The sequence below is a fragment of the Monomorium pharaonis genome, chromosome 3 (genome assembly GCF_013373865.1).
Source record: "Monomorium pharaonis isolate MP-MQ-018 chromosome 3, ASM1337386v2, whole genome shotgun sequence".
In the NCBI taxonomy this organism is placed as follows: Eukaryota; Metazoa; Arthropoda; class Insecta; order Hymenoptera; family Formicidae; genus Monomorium; species Monomorium pharaonis.
Genome location: NC_050469.1, coordinates 17386112 through 17408386, shown reverse-complemented (window position 1 = coordinate 17408386; position 22275 = coordinate 17386112). Strand labels below are relative to the sequence as shown.

Genomic DNA, 22275 nt, shown 5'->3' with positions numbered 1-22275 from the left:
GACCTTGATAGTCTTTCGTTTCGTTTTTGTTTCGCTCTCCGATATGCTCATTTTGCTAGGTTATACGGATGCTAGGTTGTACGGATGATAAGTTATACTAGATGATAAAGTTACTAACTTACGTGCGATCGAAGACTAACAAAAATACAATACGACAGAATTTTATCGCGTGGCGCCGGTCTCGATAATTCGATGCATAAAATGTCCCAATGATCTTTGGCTGCGATGATCGATATTCTCCGTGCCTTCTCGAACGTGTGACGTCCTTCGCTTCCGATATGGCAGTCCAGATACGCCGGGTAACCCGCACACGCGCATGCAAGATATCGTCTTGTATGTCGATCTTCCCAATATTATCCGGCTCGAAGAATCAATGTTTAGTGATACGCGACTAAGTTATGCTCGGATCACTTGTGACTCGCGTCACGTGCGTATGTGGACGCTATTTACTTTCTCGGGATAAATGATTGCATCAAAACCTTGCGTAATATAAAATTTATTCGCTCTCTCTCAGACGGCCTTCCTCGTGAGACTGACTGTTACCAACTGAACTGAGTATCGACAGCCTCCGAATAGGCAATGACTATACTTACAATAGATGTCATACTCGGTACAAAGAACTTACTTAATGACTAGGTCTTAAACTACATGATACAGAAGCTCGGTTCGTTTAAATTTACATAAGTACGTAACAGCAATATTTTAGTAATATGTCTATAATATTAAATTGTGATATATCGCAATGTAATATTTTTATAATATTATACTCTAATATATCGTAATGCAATATATCAGCAATATGTCTATAATATTACATTGTAATATATTGCAATGCAATATGTCAGCAATATTTATATATATATATTATATATATATATTGTTTATATTATATATATAATATAATATATATATATATTATATTATATATATAATATAAACAATATTTCTGTAATATTACATTTCCATCGTAATATTACTGCAATATTATAATATTACTGTAACATTACGGCAATATTACATGCTGTGTGGGAAATGTATTTACTCAACAGTTTTACAAGAAACGTGATACGCGACGCCGACTTTTCTAGAGAGAGCGCAAGAAGAGAGGCGCGTGATCTCGTAATTAATGAACGAGCGTAATAAATAACGCGCGTAACTCGTGTCCATGAGCGCCGCCATGAATCGGAAAATAACTAGCGCCGCAAACGCCTCGCATTCACAAACACCGTCACAAAAGTCTCTAGCGCGCGGATGTCAAAACGGTCGGAACATTTGCGATTCTAACACAACTAATTTTTATGTTATAAAAAACTTGTTTCATGAATTTTTATGAAGTCATGATCTACGACTGTTTAAGAGCGACAAGTTTGTCATCATGCACAAAAAGCTTTTCTTTGCTTTTTAATAATTTATCATGCTATCGAAAAGACACATAATGCAGAAGATGTAGATGCTTAAATTTAACTTTAATGAATACTTAAAAAAAATAACATTTATATTTAGTAAGATATTTGTACCCTAGATTTTTTGTATGTAAAAAAGCATTTCTTAAAAAATTTCTTACACCTGAAAATTTATTAGTGCTTTAATATTTGTATTAAAGAAACGTGTCAAATTATAAGATGTTAACAAAATGTGATTTAAAAATAGCATTCCCTTATTTGATACTTAAAAAATTTTTTTAAATTTCTAGCGACCATCTACTTACAGATATAAAGTGCAAAGTATATTTATTTCTACTTACAAACTTGATTAATATTTATACTTGTATAAACGATTTGTAAATCTTCAAATAAATAAAAAATACGTTTAATTAATTCCAGTTAATATGGGGCAAAACTTTTTTGATAGGATGCGGATATTCATTCTATCATGATCCGACTCGTGGCTACACCAAGAATTACGTGTGCAATTATAGCCCAAAGTAAGAATTTTATGTTGGAATACTATTTCTATTTCTTTTATATTTTATTTTTACATTTTGCATTTTTTTAGTATTAAAATGAAAATGTAAGCAATTGGGTCGACTGGTGTATTATAGGAAGATTTTTATTCGGATCCATCAAAAGTGTAAATAATAAGTAAATAATTTTATTTGGTATTAGTTAATGTTTAGTATGAGAGAGGTTCAGTGGCGCATAGTACAATATACATTGCAAACGCAGCCATAATGTATAAATATTTAATATACGTTTGATTGAACGGTGCGCAATATTTCGTGTCTAACACGGTGGGCAATTGCAACGTGTCCAATTGTACTGTCCGCAAATGAAAACCTCTCGTTTAGTATTATATAATAAATATTTCTTTAATCTTGTTATTTCTCCAGTTATTTCAAATATACAATTTTTATCATTGGTAATCATTCTTGAATTCGTTTATATTTAAAATTTTATGACTCTTATAAAATAAGAATTTCATGACTTTATAAAATTTAAGATTGAAAATATAATCTCTGATTACTTTTATTATATATGTATAAATATATATAAATTTTATATATGTATATTAAATATTTTTTGAAATTTTTATCATATAATATAGACTGCCATCTCCCTCTTTCTTTTACATTTTGTTAGAATTGATGGTAAATCATAGATAATCAATTTCAACACTTTAAAAAATGATTTTCGATCTTTATATAAAAAATACATGTGCATTCAAAAAGACTTATGTGCATTTAATTTAATAAAAAATACTACATTGTGTAACAAGGGCGGAAAGTTGGCCTCTTTAGCACGAGTGCAAAAGATCCATCCGTGTTGCACATCATATTTTTTAGCTGCGTTCCGTTTCATGCATGATGCACATAATGCATCGTTCATCTTTGTTGTTTGTCTGTTAAACGAAGATGAACGATGTGCGCATCATACGTAAAACGGAACGCAGCTTTCGTTACCTGTGCGTCGAAGTGTGGTCCCTTGAGTGTTTTCGGTCCTCATAAAATGACAAATTAATCAAGGTTAGGTTTAGGTTTGCGAAAGCGACGAAACGTCGGTAATTCTGCGAGATGACGTGCACGTGAGTGTGGGCGTGATCAAATGTCGCTGAAATAGTCGTTGAAATGTTTTCTGCTACAACTTTACGCGACGAAACCGGCGACTTTACGCACGAAAAAAGTGACATAAAAGGGATCACTTTTGAGGCACATGTAATACGAAAGTTATTAATTAACAGGATTTTATATCGTTTCAGTGGAAATATACTCGGTTTTCAACCTTATGAATCAGGCCAACCTGCATGTGGTAATTATGGCATGTCTTATAGTAATAGATATGCCGGATTATGTTGTTAGTACCCATAATTTGCCTTATAAAATAATTATATCAATGTTCAATACATATATTTTTCTGAAGATATAAAAATGATGATTCTGATAATACTAATTTTTTTAAATTTCTTATTTCACACACACAAACCAAATTTTTAATATTTTATTACATCTTTTTATAATATTTTATATTTATTATTTAGACAATTTTATTTTTATTTTTTTATTAAATTACAATCTTTGATTTTTATATGAAATGACATAAAGACAAAGAATTTTGCATTCACTTCTTTAACGGCACATTACTCTCATGTTAATGAATATTATATGATTACAGCTCGTGGAACTTATTATTACCTTTATGTGTATATGGATCACATAAAAAATATAGATACTTTTAAAAAACGTAAGTAAGAACTTTTTAAGATGTATGTAATATTTTTTTAAGTTTGTCCGTCGTTTACAAATTATTCTTCAAAAACGGAGGACTGTGATAAATACTAAAGAATATTTTTTCTAATTTAATGTATACTAATAGATTTGACTACGTTATATAAATTATAATTTATAACTTTCATTAGTTATAAAACATAAGCTGATCTTCCAGGTATCATTTTGTATATATGGCGCGGTAAGTTATGGTAAATAAATATAATAAATATACATCCACAGAAAAGATTTCTGGATGCGAAGCTATTAACCTTCAATCTAGAATAAAATAGGATCGATATAGAGCCAATTATATTAGTGTTACAAAGGGAATATTTTATTCTTAAATAGAAAATTCTTAAATCTAGAATAAAATAATCTTGATGTTATCTCTTTAACTTTCTCAGATGAATTCAAATAGAAATTTGTGTCAATCTTATAATATTCTTGCAGGAATAATGTCCGATGATGTATTCTTCACCAACGCCGTACTCTCAAGAAAGATAGATTATGATGAGAGACAAGACGTGATACCGATTCGCCGGTGTCTAATATGCGTTTCATACGCACTCGATCATATGCCGTCTCTCGCTCGAGTGCGAGTGAAACAGATATTTGACACCGGCGAATCGGTATCATGTCTTCTCTCTCATCATAACCTATCTTTTTTGGGTAATTATCGAGGAGAGGGGCTTTCTCACCGATTTGGCTGTAATATTACTATTTTATATATTTTGGTATGTAGAACACGAATTTGGCAGAAAAAGTGTCGCTTTGCCCCGCGAGAGAAGATATTAATCGTTAAAGTTCACTATTTGACAGGTTATGAAATCTGTCATACCGATGAAATGTTGCGACTGAACATGGTCTTGTGGCCATAAATGCGCATACTTTTGATTGAAAGAAAATTAATACATTCTTACCCTGGCAAAAATAGGAAGTTTCATAAGCGTTTGTTAAGCGTTTACATGAGCGTTTGTGGGAGTTTGTTGTACGTTTAGAAACGGTCAGTAAAACGTTTAAAAAGCAGAAATTGCAACGTTTTAGCGTTTAAAAGACGTTTGTGTTAAGTGTTTTGAAAGTTTGTACAGCATTTTCACAGCATTTGCACAGCGTTGACGGGAGTTTGTTGAGCGTTTGAAAACGGCCAGTAAAGCTTTTGAAAAGCGTTTGAAAGCGTTTTTTGAGAATTTGCACAGCGTTGACGGGAGTTTGTTGAACGTTTGAAAACGGCCAGTAAAGCATTTGAAAAATGTTTTTTGAGAGTTTGCACGGCGTTTACATGAGCGTTTACGGAAGTTTGTTGAGCATTTACAAACGGTCAGTAAAAAGTTTAAAAAGCGGAAATCACATCGCTTCAGCGTTTGGAAGATGTCTTTTGAGAGTTTGCACAACGTTTACATGAGCGTTTGCGGAAGTTTGTTGAACGTTTACAAACGATCAGTAAAGCGTTTATGAAGCGAAAATTATATACATATATATATATATATATATATATATATATATATATATATATATATAATTTCGTATCGTTAATAAAATGCTTGCGAGATCTTTATTAAAAATACTGACTGGAATATATGCAATTTTTACCGTTGCAGTACCGCTGAATATTGGTTTTTGGAGTAAAGGACCAAATAGGATTATTCAAACTTTGTTTTAATATAAAATGTATTGTATACATATATACATATATACATATACATATATATATATATATATATATATATATATATATATATATATACATAATAATGTATAAATGTGTATATACATGTATACAAATATACATTTTGTTATAACGAAAATCTAAATAATCTTACTTGGTCCTTTGCGCCAAAAACAATATTCACCGATACCGCAACGGTAAAAATTGCATATATTTCAGTATTTTTAATAAAGATTCCACAAGCATTTTATTAACGATACAAAATGATATATATATGTATATATATTTCGCTTTACAAACACTTTACTAACCGTTTGTAAACGTTCAACAAACTCCCGCAAACGCTCATGTAAACGCTGTGCAAAACTATATTCTAGCTAGTATTTTCAATAAAAGTTATACAAGCATTTTATTAATGATACAAACAATTAATATTATAATTGAGCCGACCGCAGTTACTTTGTGCAAAAATCTCAGTCGGGGAGCGAATTTTGTGCGTCGCAACAGAAGATCATCGTGCGAGATGAGTCTGAAGAGGATCAGATTGCTCGTAGATTTGTGAGCAGCTGCATATAGAAGAGATGGATTTGAAGTAGAGGGTCCAATATACAAAGCAAAGATGTCAGATTAGCAGTAAGTAAGAAAAATTCGTTTTTTTCAAAATAACACTTTTCTAAACAATGTATTTTGTTAAACGGATAACTTTGTTATTAAATTTTTTAAGAATTAATGGATTTGCCGTTACAGTAATCTCACCCGTTAAGCATTTCACGATCGTGAACTGTTGTTATTCAAATTAACGGTGTAAGGAGTGTTTGCTATGGATTTGTGAACGTCCAATAAATACAATTATTATATTAAAAAATATCATTTATTATAAAAAAAATTAAGTTACTCACTATGTTATAATCTTATGTTATAATATCTTATATCAAAGATTTATGAACGTAGTTGCAGTAGTCCTGAAAACAAAAGAAAAATGTTAAGGACAATTTAATAATATATTTAACAATATTATATTCAAATTTAATATACATACTCAATATGTTGAAATTCCGTTGATTCTACAACTGATGTTGGTGGCGGAATAAAATAAGTTTGTAAATTTTTTACGTCTTGGGATTGTAATAATAGGTCTGATAAAATCGGATCGTGGTGTGATGACTGCGGTAGTTGTTGCTGTACATTTTCGACATCTTGGGACTGCTGCAATGATGACGACTCTAATGAGATCGGGTCATGGTGTAGCGATGGCTGCGATAATTGCTCCAATGACAGTGGCTATCCTCTTTTTTTATAACTTCGTTTCGTGGTGGATCCATTTTGCTTGCGCTCAGTGGCATTTCTCACGCTGGCGCCTCGAGGACCTTGCATATCATAAGCCCGATCCGCAAGATAAGCAGGGAGTGCATTTACGTATTTTTCTACTTCTGCAGGTGAGTATTTTGAATGCATCTGCCCACTGTTATCCCGAATTTTTTGATTCGAAAGCCAATTGCGGTGCAAGACTGTAAAAACAAAAAACTATTTATTATACTTTAAAATTATCGTTTGATTTTAAATATTCTATGTCAAACACTCACTTACACTTGGCCACCATGAGGAAGTTTTCAGAAAACTTCTCGTTCTCAGTATATTTGCTGCTAACTCGCACCCTCATACGATGTGCTTTCTCTCCAAAGACTTCTTTGAGCAGAGCATATGCCCAGTCAGCGTGATTGTTTTCTATATTTATTAACTTATTGTAAGCAGCTTTGGAGCAGAAAATTCCATGTCCAAGAGGTACCTAGTTGGAAAGAACGCATCAGTGTTAATAAAATTAGTTAATAAAATTAGAATAATTAGATGAATAAGAAGCAAATCAAAAGTTTGTCACAGACGAACTCCTTTAACCTCATCACGAAGTGGCAATTTACTCACCTTTTCCTCTGATGAAACACCACTGCTGGAAACTGAAGTAACAGAAGATACTAACGATGGCTGCATTCCTATATAGAATGTTATTTGATATATAATTAACATATGGAGCATTATATTGTACAACCTTTACATGTTGAAATGAATTGCGTTGTTCACATCAACTTTTCCCAGCCCTGTTACTTTCGATGTCTGAGGCAATCATGTATCGTTTTTTGCGTCATACATTATAATTTTAACAGTTGTCACACCCTTTCAGGGAAATATCACAACCAGTACTCAAACTTTGTATTTATAAAAAATATTAATATATACTATGTTATATAATATGTTTATACTTGTTGTAAAGTAAATTTTGATCAAATTTTTATTATATTAAATTAAAATAAAATTATGTAAATAGTTTTGTTATAATTATTAAAATTATATGTTATGATTATTAAACTTATAAACATTCAGCTAAATTTATATCATTCGGTACAAGAAGTTATAGAAACTATGTTCATATTTGTTTATATTCATATATTTTAAAGTATGAAATTATTGTTACATATTTATAGTTAAATACTATACTAATATTTATAAATTAATTGTTACATATTTATTATAGTTAAGTACGCAAATATTTATAAATTAATTGTTACATATATTTATTATAGTTATATATGCAAATATTTATAAAACTATTAGTAGTAATAATTACATTCATTTTACTGTACTGTGTTTTATTTTTAATGTACAATTTATTTTTTGCCTTTTTTGTCATCTTTGATATTGACACTAACACATGAGATATAAGACAGTTATTGTGCGTTAATTGCTTAAAGACATAAGAACATAATATTAACATGGTATATATTCAATATTTTCATTTTCTGGTAAACTGTTCAACCAATGTTCCACATATTGTGAATAAGGTTGTGAGAACTTACTCATCAAGTTTTCTATTTTTTTTTCTAATTCCGTTAATTTCTCCATGTTCGCCTCCAATTGCTTTTGAAATTGGTCTTGCATTTTTCCTACTGCAGCTTCAATTCTTTGCAAACATTCTGCAAAAACAATGTTCTGATCCTCCCTCACTTCTCCTGATGATATACTTTTCTCCTTTTCTGCTTGCAATGCAGATTTTAATTCTGCATTTTCTCGCAGCAAACGTGTAATATCGTCATCTGCAGTGACTGGTGCACGAGTTGTACAACTTTGATACAGATTCCTCGATGCTAATAATTGGGCATGGATTGCATCGGTAGCTTGTTTTTTTGTCATTTTTTTATTTTTCTAAAAGAAAAAAAACTTGATACAGCATTGTCTTATATTTGCAAAAATTATACTTACATTTAAATCACGATTGCTGGTGACAGTTAGATTACCTCCTTCTAACACAACATTATCAGTATCAGTACTGTTCGGTTCTGATTGATCTTCATTCAATACATTGGGCCAGCTTATTCTTTTCATATCCATAGCACTTTCCAATGCCTCTCGAGTTTCTGTAAAATAAAAAGTAAAAACTAAATTGAAATAAATATTTTTTCAAATAGTACCATGCAGACGTTTTGTAAAAATAAAATAATATTTATTTTAAATAAGATAATAGTTTCTATAATTTAAAAAATTTATTATACATATTTATTTAAATTTAGTAATTATTTTTTCAATGTAGCTGAGTAGATATAATCATTTTTGCACAATTTATCATTATTTTTAGGTTGTGGTTTTATAGGCTTCCCGGGAAACAATGATTCATATAAAGTTAAAAGATAATATTACTTACCAGCAAGCAAGCCGATGTGGGCATACCACTTGTGTTCTCTCTCGTCCTTGCTGCCGTGTGTGGTGTGAACGGTATAAAATTTTATTCTATCGAAGTCCGTTAAGGACTTTGGATTAAATAATACTCGTTCACCTTTTCTGATTTTTAATGTTATATTCTGTATTGGCAGTACCTCTCCCAGCAAACGAAAAAGGATTCAAAGGTATTAAAAATTTTTAATACCTTTGAATTCCTTTTTTGACGGAATTAGATGGAATTAGATGGGATTCGAAATGAGATGATCTAATCCCATGGAATCCAAAAAAGAAATTTTCAATCCCATTCAATCCTATGGAATCCGTAGAGGTTATGGAATTGTATGGCATTAGATGGTTTAGAAAATTATTGTTTTAAATTCCAATGAATCCCGTAATGACCAAACTCACTCACACACACACACACAATTTTATGAAAATAGGAAAGGATAATAAATTTCAATGGTTATAGATAAACGTTTTTTTATTTACTATATAATTACTATACTTTTTATTTACCATACATATAATTGTTACTATAACTTTTATTAATATTACAAATAAAAATACCAATTAAAATTTATAAAAAAACAAAAAATAACATTAATATTAATAATCAAGTATCTAACATAAAGTATTAATAAAAAACTTTCGATTAAAAATTATAATCAAACAAAACATAAAAAATCAGATAAAGTTAAACAAAAGATACTTGTAAAAATAAAAAATGTAAAAATAAAATGTTAAATAAAAACACTTAATATTTATAATAGATATAAATATAATCTTGACTCTTGACACTAAAATGTCCCAAAACCTTCACGGTTTAATCAGAATCTGGAAAAAAGAAATTGTGATAAGTATAAGTGGTTTCGAAAAATAAGTATTATATTTATTTGTACCCACCACTGTCTGATGACTCGGCTGGGATAAGGACAGCAAAGTCCGGATCGTTGTCATTTTCATTCGATGTAGATGTCTCCTCATTAGGCACTTGTGCAGCTTCTTCCATTCTTAACGAGTCGATGTTCGATTCATCAGTGTCCCGTTGAATATTCGATTCAACATTTTGCTCAATGTTTTGTTCGATGTCCAATTCTTCTTCTGAATTGAGAACCTCATCCATTGCATGAGTTTCTTTTTCTGTAGTACATGTATGCGCTGAAAAATGTTTATATTATAAATATGTCGGTACAAAAACATCTCAATAAAGAAGTTGTAACTGTAATAGTCGCATTTTGAAACAAAATTGCTTACAATCTTTTAAGGAAGATATAAATTTAGCTAAAATATTTCTAGTTTTTTCCACCAATTTGTCCGCCTCTGCTGGTGGAATTTGTTTTTCAACCGTTAAATAATGATAGTATATAGCTAAAGAAAAGAAGAGTACTTAATAGTATATTATCAAAGAGAATTAGAAAATAAAATGTTATTGTATTGTTAGGCAAAGAATAAAATTTACTCTTAAACAATCAGCCCTTTACTTTTTTTACAATAATATTGAAATTTCAATGTTTTATTAAAGTTACAATCGGTATTATACAAAGTATCCATATTTATCTGTGGAAATAATTTTAATTCTCTTGAATATTAATTAGAAATTGGTGCTTTCAAATGTTTGCTCCATTACAATTTGTCAAAAATAAAAGATACACTGAATGTTTTTTAATTTTGTTGAAGACATTCGTTTTAGAACAAAGGGCCTCGTCAACACAACTAAAGCTGCAACTCAACTCAATTCAACTCTAACTTTTGCAAAAAATAAAACGTAGGTACATATTACAAATGTTTACTAATTTTATTGTGTATTTTGCAATATTTTGTAAATTACATGAGAAATTTTAATTGTTTGTTAAAATTGTTATTGGTCTTCAAATAACATGTCTTATGTTACCCTTAAACAATGACATGTTATTTTGAAGACTAATAGCGACTTTAACAAACAAAATTTCTAAATAAATTGTAAAATAATGCAAAATATGCAACAATAAAATTAGAAAACTTTGTTTTCATTTATTTGAGTTGCAGCCTTTGCTCTAAAACAAATGTTTCCAGCAAAAATGTTTAGACCAGTGTTTTCTTCTATTATCGCAAATATAATTAGATACATATATTTAAAAGCATTAATATAGTTTCTAATGTTAAAGAGAATTAAATTTATCTTCGTAGATATAAATATGATTACTTTGTACACCACCGGTTGCAATTTCAGCAAAAAATTAAAATCTCAATATCGTTGTGGTTGTAAAAAATGTTAAGGGTTGACTGTTTTATGATATATTTTATTCGTCGTCTAATAATAAGAAAAGCGATTATACAAAGAAAAACAATAATAAAAGAGAAAGAAATCATTGATGAGATAATACGAAATTACATATTACACATGATTACCTTTAATCGCTAAAATTTTGTTGCAATCTAAGGCATTTTCCGGCTTTTTAGAATTTCTATTTCGGTTACTTCCTTTGCCTGTTACAGTGCTGTTTAAAAGCGTCTCCAAAGAAAACAGACAAATCGCGATTTGCCGAACAAAAATTGCAGGCCTTCTGCAATCGCAAGCAGCTGCAACATATGCAGTTTTGGGCAAGTATTCGCCATATCCAAGATGAATCTGCAAGATTTAATTGTTATATTACATTCGTAGATATGACATATAAAGAAAATATTGTAATAAAAAACTTGGGCAGATTTCCAAAGGTTATTATTGCGGGGAGCAATAACAAAAGTTAAAATTGTTTAGATAACAATCTTTTATAAATATTAGTTTGCTTCATTATGTAAAATTCTGTGGTACTGTTTGCAAAACTATCCAATCAGTTGATGTTTTTTTTAATCTATATTTTTAATTAATAATTTATTTTTACATTGAAAATTTAAATTTAACTTATTAAAATTTTTTCAATAATTTGCGTAACATATATCTGAAAAAGACTATTGTAATTTATTATTGTATATTACATAAAAATGGTCAAAACAAATAAATATTATAGTTATAAATAAAAATTCAATTTATAATAACGCAAACTTAAAGACATTTTTTCATATCTGTTTAATTACTATTTGATGTTGTTAAATATATAAATATTTATTAAAAAGAAAATTAAAAAATAATTTTTTACATGGAAGTTACGAATGACTAAATGTACAATAATAAATATATGAAATAAATTTTAAAAAGTGTTTTCCCACGCGAATGTTATAAATTTTAGAAAATATTCAGGAAATTTGGAAAACTTGAAGATAAGTACAGATATCCCTCTACTTGTGACTATCTCAATTTATAAATTTTCGGATTTATGTACAACCGGTATGCTATTGACTAAAAATAAACAAGTAGATTAATTATAATTAATCTAACAAAACACTCGTTAATCAATGATTTAAATTAAATATTATTTTTATAATATTAAATGTTATATTAAGTTTTATTTTTAAGAAAAAAATCTTATTTTTTAATCACTTGGTGAAATTAATCTGTGTTTAAGCTAAATATTAATTTTATAATAATAATTAAATGTATTAAAAATAATTTAGAAAAACATTTTGTTTCGTTATTTTCTAAATAGATCTGTAATCGTTTTTAGTTATAATTATTTTGCTTAAATAAAGTTTCATTTATCATATAAACTACATAAAATATAAATGCTATTCATTCAACTTACAAATAAATTCGATTTACAAACAAAGTATTACGAACGTAATCCTGTTGTAAGTAGAGAAATATCTGTAAATTAATCTTGCAAACATTGAAATCACTTACGCTTTTATTATCAGGCGTTATATAACCAACTGCCGGATGTTTATTTAACACTGTTAGGTTGTTTCCTGTAACCACATTTAAATTGTTGCCTTCATTGAAATCTGTAAAAAAGTGATCAATTACATAATAATAATTGTATTATTATTTCATATTATACAATATAGCTGCTATGTTGTGTATATTAAACATATATATATCTATATATACGAACTTTGGATTTCTTTTCCTTTTAAGATTGCAGCTTCCTGCAATTCAATATTCAATCGGCGTAATGTTTGTACTTCTTTCTGTAATGCCGCAATAGTTACTTCCATATCTTTTTGTTTAACAATCCATTCCTCCTTTTCCGCAATTATTTTTTCTTTTCTCTGGAGACTGTCTTTTAAAAAATCACATTGGGCTTTATATGCGTTTATAGTATGTTTTAAATCTTCTATTTCAATATTGGAAGTCGGCGAGCTGCTGTTGCGGCAAGTGCTATGTTCCTATTTAATAATGTGTTTGTCATAATTCCATAAATCACTTTATATCAAGTTTATAAAAATTTGTGTCAAATTTTCATACCTGGTATTCTTCAACAGACTGTGCATTAATTGCACACAAAGCCTGACGTTCTTTTAATTGCTTTAGCCTATGTTGTTTTATATGTTCTAAATTTTCACCTTTCCTCTATAAAAAAAACATAATAAATTTACTGTAGAGTCATTAGCCTTGTTCGTTTTGTCTGTCCTGGGTCTACTCGGAGCAAACCCAAGCAGATCAACGCACTCTAATTGATTCCGATGACGCCAACCTATTAAAGTATGCATTGGTCTGCTTGGGTTTGCTCCGAGTAGACCCAGAATAGACAAAACGAACAAGGCTATTGTTTCTTAGTATATTAACGTACCTTAGCAGACTTTGGTGAGTTTTCAATATCAGTGCTAAAGCTGTCAGATGGTGACAGTAGATGTTGTGACGGTGGGACATTCATCCTTTTTCCTGCCACCATTGCTTCCAATTCGCTCTTGGTATCTACAAATAATGATAATAAATTAATAATAAAAATATTTAACAATAAATTTATATAAAAAATCTGTTGCATTAAATGTTTTTTTAAAGGAATTTTTTCAGGAAATTTTTGATAATCTGGTACAATAAAAAATTTAAATATATAAGACAATATAATTTTTTTACTTACTTGCAGTACGTAGAACGTGACCTACGATGATATCTCCATTGTGCTTAATTTTATACAATTGTCGCGGATTAAGTGGATTTTGTGAATTGAACCTTTTAATATCTTTCACCGGCACAACTTTCCGAAACTCGTGGACATTTTTTGTTGGCGGAATCCGCACGTACGCATACATGTTTCGGCCCACGCAATGTGGACGGTCAACACACACACGTCGCGTGAACACGAAAATGCCGGTTTGGGCAGAAATCGAACACGAGAAATCGCTCAGATTTAAACGACGCGAGAATCGATTAATGCTATGCAGGCAAGAGAACCGAACGCGAATACACAGCTCAAGAAATGATATCAGGACTAAGGACGTCGAAATTACCGAGCACGCGAAAGCAGAGAAAATCACATTCGCCAGGCACCGAGAATCGAGAACGATATTGCCTGCCGGCTACCAATACCGTGCGCCCAATCATTGACTGCACGTCACGTGCAGCCGGGACGCACGTGTTCGTAGTTCGTACCGAAAACGAAAGCCATAAGGTACAATTGGTCTGTTCTTTTTCGCTGCACTGCTGCACTGGTGTAACAAGTTAGAATGAGAAAAAATATATTTGTCTCACTTTAACTTGTTGCACCAGTGCATCAGTGCAGCTAAAAAGAACAGGTCTAATATCATGACGCCACGAGGCGGCCGTTGATATTTATACCTGACTCAGGTTATATTGTGTAATACGTAATTTATAATACGTAACTACGTGATTTACGTCTTGTGCAGTGCATTCGCGGAAAGAAGTCACATATTTCTGTGACTTTCGAATATTTGCGTTTGAAGTATGTGACATTCAGATTTTGAAAGACTGCATTGCTAACCTGTATGTACATCTTACCTTGAAAATACCCCCCTTCCATTAAAATTATACGCAGTCATTGGAAGCAGATAGCAGAGATCATTTTACGGTATTCAAGGTAAGATTTTTTATCATTTTAATAAGTATCAACGTTATTGTATATATGTACATAACTTTACAATAGGTCTGACGAAATGTTGCTCGCGAGTAATTCTTTCTCTCTTTCATTCGAATAAGGTAGAAGAAAGAGAAAAAGAGGAAAGCTCGTGAGCAACACACTTTATCAATCCTGCTTTACAATAAAAATCAACTTGTTTTGCATAGTGAGGCCTTTGCACATATGTAACAAATATATGCTTTTGCACTTTTTATAGAGGCTTTATTTCTTTATGTTTTATTTCAAGCGAATAAATAAACCTAATCAATCTCTTTCATATGCCATAAACATGCATTATTTTTTCACTTTACTTGAACGTAACAATGTGTTGAAATGTATGCAAATTAATTCAAAACATTTGTAGTCTTTTATAGTTTTGTCATAAAATTAATTAATATTTTTATCTGTGTTTTTGTTGTAAAATTGATGTAGTAAAATACTGTTGTATATTGCTAATTTTGTTTGTTGCATTGAATTGCAGTGAATATTGAAACACTGAATACAACATGGAAAGAAAAAGATACAAACTATGGTTACAAAGAAACTTCAACAAGGACATGGTATCGAAAGCTACATATAAGAAATGGAAACAGAAATACGACGCAATGTTACGTCGTGTAGATGAACGCACAGGTTTAATATTATTTCAACTTATTTCAATTTTATTATAATAAGTAATGAACTTCTAACTTTTGGGCACTTGTTTATTATCACCTTTTCTTTATCGCGTTCTTCATAAATACCTTTTATCTGCTGTATGATGACTTTTTATTCCAAGACATTACAATGTTTTTTGTGTTTGTTGATCAAGTTATTATTTTTTTAAGTAAAAAGAAAATTTGTATAATATTATATATGAAAATATATATAGGACAGTATGACATTCTCAATTTGGGAACAAGGAAATATTTATTATTAGAGCCAATGCTGGATAAGAATCAAACTTAGTGACAATATCTAGTATTCAAACAAGGATATATAGAAATACCTATGTTGGTCTGCAGAAAATCTATGGTGGTTCTTAGTGCCTATTAATTATTTGTGTGAATTTATATACGAAACATAGCTCACGCGAACTGAGCGCCGCATATTTGTTGGTCTTAAAACACTGTCCTTACATAAAGCTGGAACGTAATGTCACAAAATAAATTGACAAGCAATTTAATATTTTTGATGCTAACTAGCATCTATATTCCTCCTCTCCTCGAAAAACTGTAAAGAAAGTTTATTGAGAAAAATAATACTTTAGCCAGGATTTTAGTATTCAATTCTATGCTGTGCCTTGACAATAAAATTTATTTTTTCATATTAATATATGAAGTTAGTATCATAGTTTTGTTCACAAACTCTAAATACTATGACAAGAATTTATTAATTTTACTTTACTACAGTATATTTTCACGTGTATCATATAAAGTACATAAATTAAAAAATTGTAATACTTTGGGCTGTAATTATAAATATTTTTGTAATAATAAATATTTTCCAGGTGCAAAATGTGATACTGTCTTGTATTATCATAAAATAAAAAAAGGAGGTTTATGAGCAGTTATTTTTATCATATTTAAATTGTTATTGTAGCCGACTAATTAATTTTTGTAATATTTTTTATGCGGTACCTTAAAGAGCTATTTTTCATTTTTATAAAGCATTTTTATTTGCGTACAATTTTTTTACCGGGTTGTAAAAGTTTTATTGCAAAATTTAATTTAAAAAAAATCAAAATTATGTTCTAGGAAAAAATTATAAAAAAATTACATATATAAGTACAAGTTCAAAAAAAGAATTTTGCAATAACTTGTTTAAAGAAATTGTTTAAACAAATAATTTATAACAATTTGCTTAAACAAATTAATTTTGCAAATCTGATTCAAAATCAGTCACTTCAAAAACTCCTTAAAATATATACAGTTTATGTGAGCACTAGCCCAGTTCTTTGTGTACACTACAGGATTTACCTTAAAAAGTTTCCTTCTTAAAACTCTTACAGTTCGGCGAAAAAAATAAACGTAAATAAAGAAGAACGCTATATAAAAATAAAAGATAACTCTTTAAGATACTGCAGAGAAAATATTGAAGAGATTAATTAGTCAGCTATAGTAACGGTTAATATTGCAAAAATCAATTGTAACAAAAAATAGATTTTTTTATAATTATTGCGAAAAAAAGATTAGAAGAAAGATTTCAGACAAATCAAAAATACTTTATTTTGGATTTTACATGAAATAAATTTCAATCAATTTAGAACGATGTTTATCGTAATCATGTTTTTGTGAATTTTGGAGATCTACAAATTTATTTAAAATTTAATGAAATATATACGTTTTGATTTGTTAAACCATAGCTGTTTACTCCGAATTAATTACGCAATTAGTTATTATTATAAATTAATATCATTATATCATTAATTTTGAAACAAAAATATTTCTTGTTTAATTTGATGAATTGCAATGAAATATATATCTTTATTTTAGTAATTTTTCAATATCTTTTGTGTGTCATATTAATGGCTTTTCAAGAGTATAATAATACATATCTTGTGTTCCTCGTAGGGATTACTGATTGTGAACCATCGTGTTCGAATCAGCTTTGTAACGCTGGAATATTTGAACAAGAAGTCATTGGCAGTGCTGGTGTTAGTCACGAAAATACAATACCACAATCTGCACAATGTGTGCAAGAGAATATCTCATTTGAAGATCAAAAATGGGTACATGCATCTTACGAAGAAATGGCATTTGATGAAAATACGTCGGATGCAGGAAGTGTCACTGGGAGTGTTGATGACATTGAAGAAGAAAATGAAGATGATTTAGACGTGCGAAATGAAGAATTTCATACACGCACAGGTAGTGCAATAATGTTTCCGGCGGCGGGTTTAAGTGTAGATGATGTTGTCTCGATGGTAGCTGGGCACTGTTTGCGATATCGTGCGTCAAATGAAGCGCGCAAATCTATAATGGAACTTCTTCATATATGTGCTGGACCAGCTTTTCGTAATATTAATATATCAAATCATAGATTCGCGAAGCAAATCGACCCACCGGATAATATAATAACTTATCATTATTATTGCACTAATTGTTACAGCAAATTATATTCTACAACAAAGAAACATTTTGAGGCGAATCAAATATTGTGCGAGTTTTGCAATCATAAACACAATATAAGTTTGTCAAGCACAAATATGTTTTTATCTATAGATTTACGGTACCAATTAGATTTACTTATGCAGGATAAAAATGTTCGGAATGCTTTGATTGAAAAAATTAATGCTCGGCGCGTTACACAAGAAAGTAGAGATATTAGTGATATAAGCGACGGGGAATTATATCGTAAAATGATTATGGACTATCCCACTTCTTTAACATGTAATATTAATACTGATGGAGCGCCATTATTTCATAAGTCAAAACGAAGTTTTTGGCCTCTTCAACTCATTTTCAATGATTTACCACCAACAATGCGCTTTAAATATGTATTGATGGTAGGTATCATGATTGTTGAACATGAGCCGACTCCTCGACTTATGAATACATACATTACGGAGTTCATTAAACAAATTAATCGTTTACGTAAAGACGGTGTCGATCTTGGCATAACGGTTGATAATGTTTGTATCTCATATGCGCCGACTGTTTTATGTTGTTCAATGGATTCTGTAGCTCGACCAGTAGTCCAAAATAGAATACAATATAATGGATATTTTGGGTGTAGCTACTGTTATCATCCTGGGCTATATATTTCTGCTATGCGTTATCCTTTCAAGTACCAAGAATCCGAGTTAAGAACTCATAAAACTCATTTATATGATGTGCAAGTATCGGCTAAAACTGGATTACAAAGTCGAGGAGTGAAGGGAGCTTCGGTACTTGCATCATTATCAAATTTTGATATGGTGTGGGGTTTTCCGCTTGATTGCATGCATACAGTCATTTTAGGCGTAACAAAACACATATGGGACTTATTTACAAAAATTCTAAGTCGCGATGCAAGGAAAATCATTAACGAAAGATTATGTAGAATTCAACCTCCTCGCGATTTGCGGAAGTTGCCGCAATCAATGACTAATTATAGTAATTTTAAAGCAAAAGATTGGAAGTCATGGTTGTTATATTACTCTATACCTGTTTGTATGGATTTAGTGCCAAAGAAAAATCTCGAACATTACGTACTATTTGTCAAAAGCGTGTATATTTTACAAAAGACCTCAATCTCGCATTCTGAACTGGATCAGTGCGAAGTAGATCTCTTGAAGTTTGTAGCAGATTTTGAAAATTTGTATGGAACGATTGCAATGCGATATAATGTTCATTCTATTCTTCATTGCGTTCAATCTGTTAGAAAATCAGGACCTCTTTGGGCGACATCGGTTTTCCCGTATGAAAGTAACATTTTTGTTTTGAAGCAACTAGTCAACGGGCCAAAGGGAGTAGAGCAACAAATGGCCAAAAAATCATTGCAAGTTATGTCATATCGAGTAGGCGTAGCTACTAATTCTTTACCGAATAATGTAAAAATTTATTGTGATAAACTATTTTGTGGCAATCGGTCAACTGTAAACGTAGAAGTTACAGAGGGTGTAACTTTTTTTGGATCGGGCAAATATTTTGCAGATGTATACACAGCTGGAGGCGTAAAATATGAGAAATGTGTGTATAATAACCAATTATACCAAACTAAAAATTACACGCGGTCCAAAAGATGGAATAATAGTATTATTCAGCTAAAATCAAAGAAAATTGCACAAATTTTAGAAATAATCAGTTTTCCCGATACTGGATGTTATTTCAATGTCAGTGAATTGCTTTTAGAGAAGGTAATTCTTGGAGAAATTGAAATACCACATATGTGGAAGATAAGATCGCTAACAAGTAATCAATTTTTAGTGTCAATAGTCGAGGTTGCTTCAAAGATGGTTCTAGTAGACATTGGAGAACAAATGTATGTTTGTTCAATGCCTAATGTATTCGAGGCTGATTAATTAAAACTTTTTATTTTTTTAAATTATCTTAAATCAATAATTTTATGTAAAATTGATAATGTTATTTATTGTAAGAATGTGTATTATAATACTTAATATTATTTTAAAAAACACTATGTCTTATATGACTTTACATGCTTTGGTTACTCGGAGTAGGTAAAAATACAATTCTCATCGAGGTCACGCTGTACGCTAAAAAACGAAAGATAATATAATTTATTTTATTGTCAACTTAATTGTACATATAATTGTATATATAATTGCAATAAAAATATTTTAATATAATTTTTGTAAATAAAACGTTTTATTTTAATGTAACAATATCCATTATTTAGTATTTAAAAAAAAGTGTTTTACATTAGTCTGTTTATCCCAAAAATATCAAAAATTTAACTAATATGGAACTTTGAAATTATAATTAATTTATAAGAATGACTTTCAATTTTATAAGTGATAGGGGATGACAATATATAATATAGATTTAAATAATGATGGGATAGAACTAGGAATTTAACGTATACTTGTTTTTTATTCTTAATTAGAATAAAATGGAATTTGTTCTGTTGTAAACATCGCCGGAATTCAATGGAATTCGATATATACATTTTGATTTCCAAATTTGGCATTCAATGGTATTCATTTTATTGTCAGAATAGACGGAAATCAATGGAATTCAATACGGAAATTTTTAATTCCTAACTTGACATTCAATGGTATTCATTTCATTGTCAGAATAGACGGAATTCAATACGGAAATTTTTAATTCTTAATTTGGCATTCAATGGTATTCATTTCATTGTCAGAATAGATGGAATTCAATACGAAAATTTTTAATTCTTAATTTGGCATTCAATGGTATTCATTTCGTTCACGGAATCAATGGTATTCAATGGAATTCATGATGAAACTTTCCAATCCCTAACTTGGCATTCAGTGGTATTCATTCCGTTATGTTTTTTGTGTCGTAATTGGATGGGATTCAAGAAAGACAAATTCTTTCCGAAATAAAGAATTCCATGGTATTAAAAACCATTTCAATCCCTTTTTTTGACAAAATGGAATTCGGAAAGTTCTTAATTGAATTTCTGGCAATCCCATTCCAATTCTTTTCAATCTTTTTTCGTTTGCTGGGCTGTTTCATTACCACTTTTATATTTAACCAGCGCGTACCACCCAGAATTGTCAATTAGAGTCATTACTTTACTGGGAACTGTAAAGGTAATTATAACGCAAACGAAACGTGGTACCACACGTGTTCAATGGCATTGATGCCGATACAATCAACGACTGCCGACCGGTCAGGTCAGGCCGGTGCCGGTCTCAGTGGCGTTGTCATGTTGATCCGCCAATCACCGCACACGTCGCATCGATGCACAGAACACTGAAAAGCGTTGCCTCAGCGTTGCAGAATTTTAACAAAACGTTTTATATAGTATTTGATAAACGTTCCAAAAGCGTTTATAACCCAAAAGCGTTGTGTAAGTGTTCTTACAACGTTTGAAAGCGCTTTGAGAGCGTTTATAAACGCTCAGAAAACTTTTACCAAATGTTTGCCAACGCTTTATAAATCGCAAGTCAAGCGACAAATCACAAACGTAGCTGCCGTAACGCACGCATTTATTATCGATCAATTAAAGAAGAATCGTTGTCAATCAAGGCAATTGCGCGAAAATGAAACGCTACAAACGTTTTTTGTTTACTGATGAAAATATCCCTCGCTCCACCGCTTGTCGTCGGCGACAACGAGCTGTTGGACGAATGGTACAACACGTGTTGTCAGAACATCAAAACTGTGACAATCTTGAACAGGTCCCGGTAAAAAATTCTTCATTTATCATTATTATAGCTATAATTATGTACAATTAAGTATAAATTTATTTAATTACATACGATTATATATATGCAATTTTTTCGAGCTAAAAAAGTATGTGTAATCTATGGAATTTTATTAGAATTATATATAAAATTATGTAAAATTATATAAAATTATATAGAAATATACAATGTAAAACCATGTATGGATATTTTTGATACATATATACTAAGTAAAGTAATATAAATAGACTAATTTTTTGTGTAAAAGTTCCAAAGTCTAACATTTTTTTTTACTGCAAATGTTATTTCGTTTCAGAATATATCATTTACAACAGTTTCATCTTCACAGAATGACATAAAAGGGATAGGTGAATCTGTAAATAGAGTTGCAGATGCAGCCTCACGTGCATCATATTTATTGCAGGTATGCAATAATTTTTGGCAATTATTGTGAATTTTACATTGT

General features: G+C 30.3%; 6 protein-coding genes across 13 annotated transcripts in view; 2 read left to right on the top strand and 4 right to left on the bottom strand.

The window, feature by feature from the left end:
- The window catches only part of LOC105832204, a 36565-nt gene extending 35808 nt beyond the window's left edge, over positions 1-757 (bottom strand). For 3 of the 4 annotated variants that reach the window (XM_036283863.1, XM_036283865.1, XM_036283867.1), the window contains exon 1: positions 123-757. The gene's annotated coding sequence lies outside the window, so the exon portion shown is untranslated. The remainder of the gene's footprint in view (positions 1-122) is intronic. The other variant, XM_036283872.1, reaches the window with a different exon arrangement.
- Positions 758-988: 231 nt separating this feature from the next.
- On the top strand, positions 989-5148 carry LOC118644888. Of its 3 annotated transcripts, XM_036284645.1 has the most exons (4): positions 989-3290; positions 3609-3677; positions 4154-4437; positions 4523-5148. In XM_036284645.1, exons 1-4 carry the CDS (start codon positions 3065-3067, stop codon positions 4559-4561), a joined length of 618 nt encoding a protein of 205 aa, XP_036140538.1. In that variant the 5' UTR covers positions 989-3064; the 3' UTR covers positions 4562-5148. The 3 variants fall into 3 exon arrangements, with proteins under 3 accessions (XP_036140538.1, XP_036140537.1, XP_036140536.1); XM_036284644.1 differs by having other exon boundaries at positions 989-3245; positions 4154-5148; XM_036284643.1 differs by having other exon boundaries at positions 4154-5148.
- A 1073-nt stretch (positions 5149-6221) lies between these two features.
- LOC105829675 lies at positions 6222-7897 on the bottom strand. Of its 2 annotated transcripts, XM_028193519.2 has the most exons (4): positions 7290-7891; positions 6957-7155; positions 6409-6877; positions 6222-6331 (listed from the first exon to the last, which is right to left on the bottom strand). In XM_028193519.2, the coding sequence occupies exons 1-3, from the start codon at positions 7398-7400 to the stop codon at positions 6651-6653; spliced, it is 537 nt and encodes a 178-aa protein (XP_028049320.1). In that variant the 5' UTR covers positions 7401-7891; the 3' UTR covers positions 6222-6331; positions 6409-6650. The 2 variants fall into 2 exon arrangements, with proteins under 2 accessions (XP_028049320.1, XP_028049321.1); XM_028193520.1 differs by lacking the exon at positions 6222-6331 and having other exon boundaries at positions 6695-6877; positions 6953-7155; positions 7290-7897.
- Positions 7898-8028: 131 nt separating this feature from the next.
- Positions 8029-21917, bottom strand: LOC114255254. Its single transcript, XM_036284224.1, has 4 exons — positions 21127-21917; positions 9061-9234; positions 8622-8776; positions 8029-8564 (listed from the first exon to the last, which is right to left on the bottom strand). Exons 1-4 carry the CDS (start codon positions 21188-21190, stop codon positions 8130-8132), a joined length of 828 nt encoding a protein of 275 aa, XP_036140117.1. The 5' UTR covers positions 21191-21917; the 3' UTR covers positions 8029-8129.
- On the bottom strand, positions 9760-14514 carry LOC118644770. Of its 2 annotated transcripts, XM_036284222.1 has the most exons (9): positions 14015-14514; positions 13724-13848; positions 13399-13503; positions 13046-13319; positions 12835-12935; positions 11466-11685; positions 10332-10445; positions 9981-10235; positions 9760-9911 (listed from the first exon to the last, which is right to left on the bottom strand). In XM_036284222.1, the coding sequence occupies exons 1-9, from the start codon at positions 14184-14186 to the stop codon at positions 9901-9903; spliced, it is 1377 nt and encodes a 458-aa protein (XP_036140115.1). In that variant the 5' UTR covers positions 14187-14514; the 3' UTR covers positions 9760-9900. The 2 variants fall into 2 exon arrangements, with proteins under 2 accessions (XP_036140115.1, XP_036140116.1); XM_036284223.1 differs by lacking the exon at positions 10332-10445 and having other exon boundaries at positions 9761-9911; positions 14015-14507.
- On the top strand, positions 14667-20276 carry LOC118644769. The gene is made up of 3 exons (XM_036284210.1): positions 14667-14971; positions 15492-15643; positions 17563-20276. The coding sequence occupies exons 2-3, from the start codon at positions 15517-15519 to the stop codon at positions 19992-19994; spliced, it is 2559 nt and encodes an 852-aa protein (XP_036140103.1). The 5' UTR covers positions 14667-14971; positions 15492-15516; the 3' UTR covers positions 19995-20276.
- Positions 21918-22275: the final 358 nt, after the last annotated feature.

Excerpts from the sequence above, each read along its gene's own strand:
- LOC118644769 (XM_036284210.1), top strand. The coding sequence starts at position 15,517 with ATGGAAAGAAAAAGATACAAACTATGGTTACAAAGAAACTTCAACAAG. Across the intron at positions 15,644-17,562 it reads TCGTGTAGATGAACGCACAG|GGATTACTGATTGTGAACCA; the intron begins GTTTAATATTAT and ends TGTTCCTCGTAG.
- LOC118644888 (XM_036284643.1), top strand. The coding sequence starts at position 3,065 with ATGTTTTCTGCTACAACTTTACGCGACGAAACCGGCGACTTTACGCAC. Across the intron at positions 3,291-3,608 it reads TAGATATGCCGGATTATGTT|CTCGTGGAACTTATTATTAC; the intron begins GTTAGTACCCAT and ends ATATGATTACAG. Across the intron at positions 3,678-4,153 it reads TATAGATACTTTTAAAAAAC|GAATAATGTCCGATGATGTA; the intron begins GTAAGTAAGAAC and ends ATATTCTTGCAG.
- LOC105829675 (XM_028193519.2), bottom strand. The coding sequence starts at position 7,400 with ATGCTCCATATGTTAATTATATATCAAATAACATTCTATATAGGAATG. Across the intron at positions 7,156-7,289 it reads GTGTTTCATCAGAGGAAAAG|GTACCTCTTGGACATGGAAT; the intron begins GTGAGTAAATTG and ends CTTTCCAACTAG. Across the intron at positions 6,878-6,956 it reads CTTCCTCATGGTGGCCAAGT|TCTTGCACCGCAATTGGCTT; the intron begins GTAAGTGAGTGT and ends TTGTTTTTACAG.
- LOC118644770 (XM_036284222.1), bottom strand. The coding sequence starts at position 14,186 with ATGTATGCGTACGTGCGGATTCCGCCAACAAAAAATGTCCACGAGTTT. Across the intron at positions 13,849-14,014 it reads TCACGTTCTACGTACTGCAA|ATACCAAGAGCGAATTGGAA; the intron begins GTAAGTAAAAAA and ends CATTATTTGTAG. Across the intron at positions 11,686-12,834 it reads TAACGCCTGATAATAAAAGC|ATTCATCTTGGATATGGCGA; the intron begins GTAAGTGATTTC and ends TAAATCTTGCAG.
- LOC114255254 (XM_036284224.1), bottom strand. The coding sequence starts at position 21,190 with ATGACTCTAATTGACAATTCTGGGTGGTACGCGCTGGTTAAATATAAA. Across the intron at positions 9,235-21,126 it reads TAAAAGTGGTAATGAAACAG|AGGTACTGCCAATACAGAAT; the intron begins CCCAGCAAACGA and ends GTTTGCTGGGAG. Across the intron at positions 8,565-8,621 it reads CCAGCAATCGTGATTTAAAT|AAAAATAAAAAAATGACAAA; the intron begins GTAAGTATAATT and ends TTTTTCTTTTAG.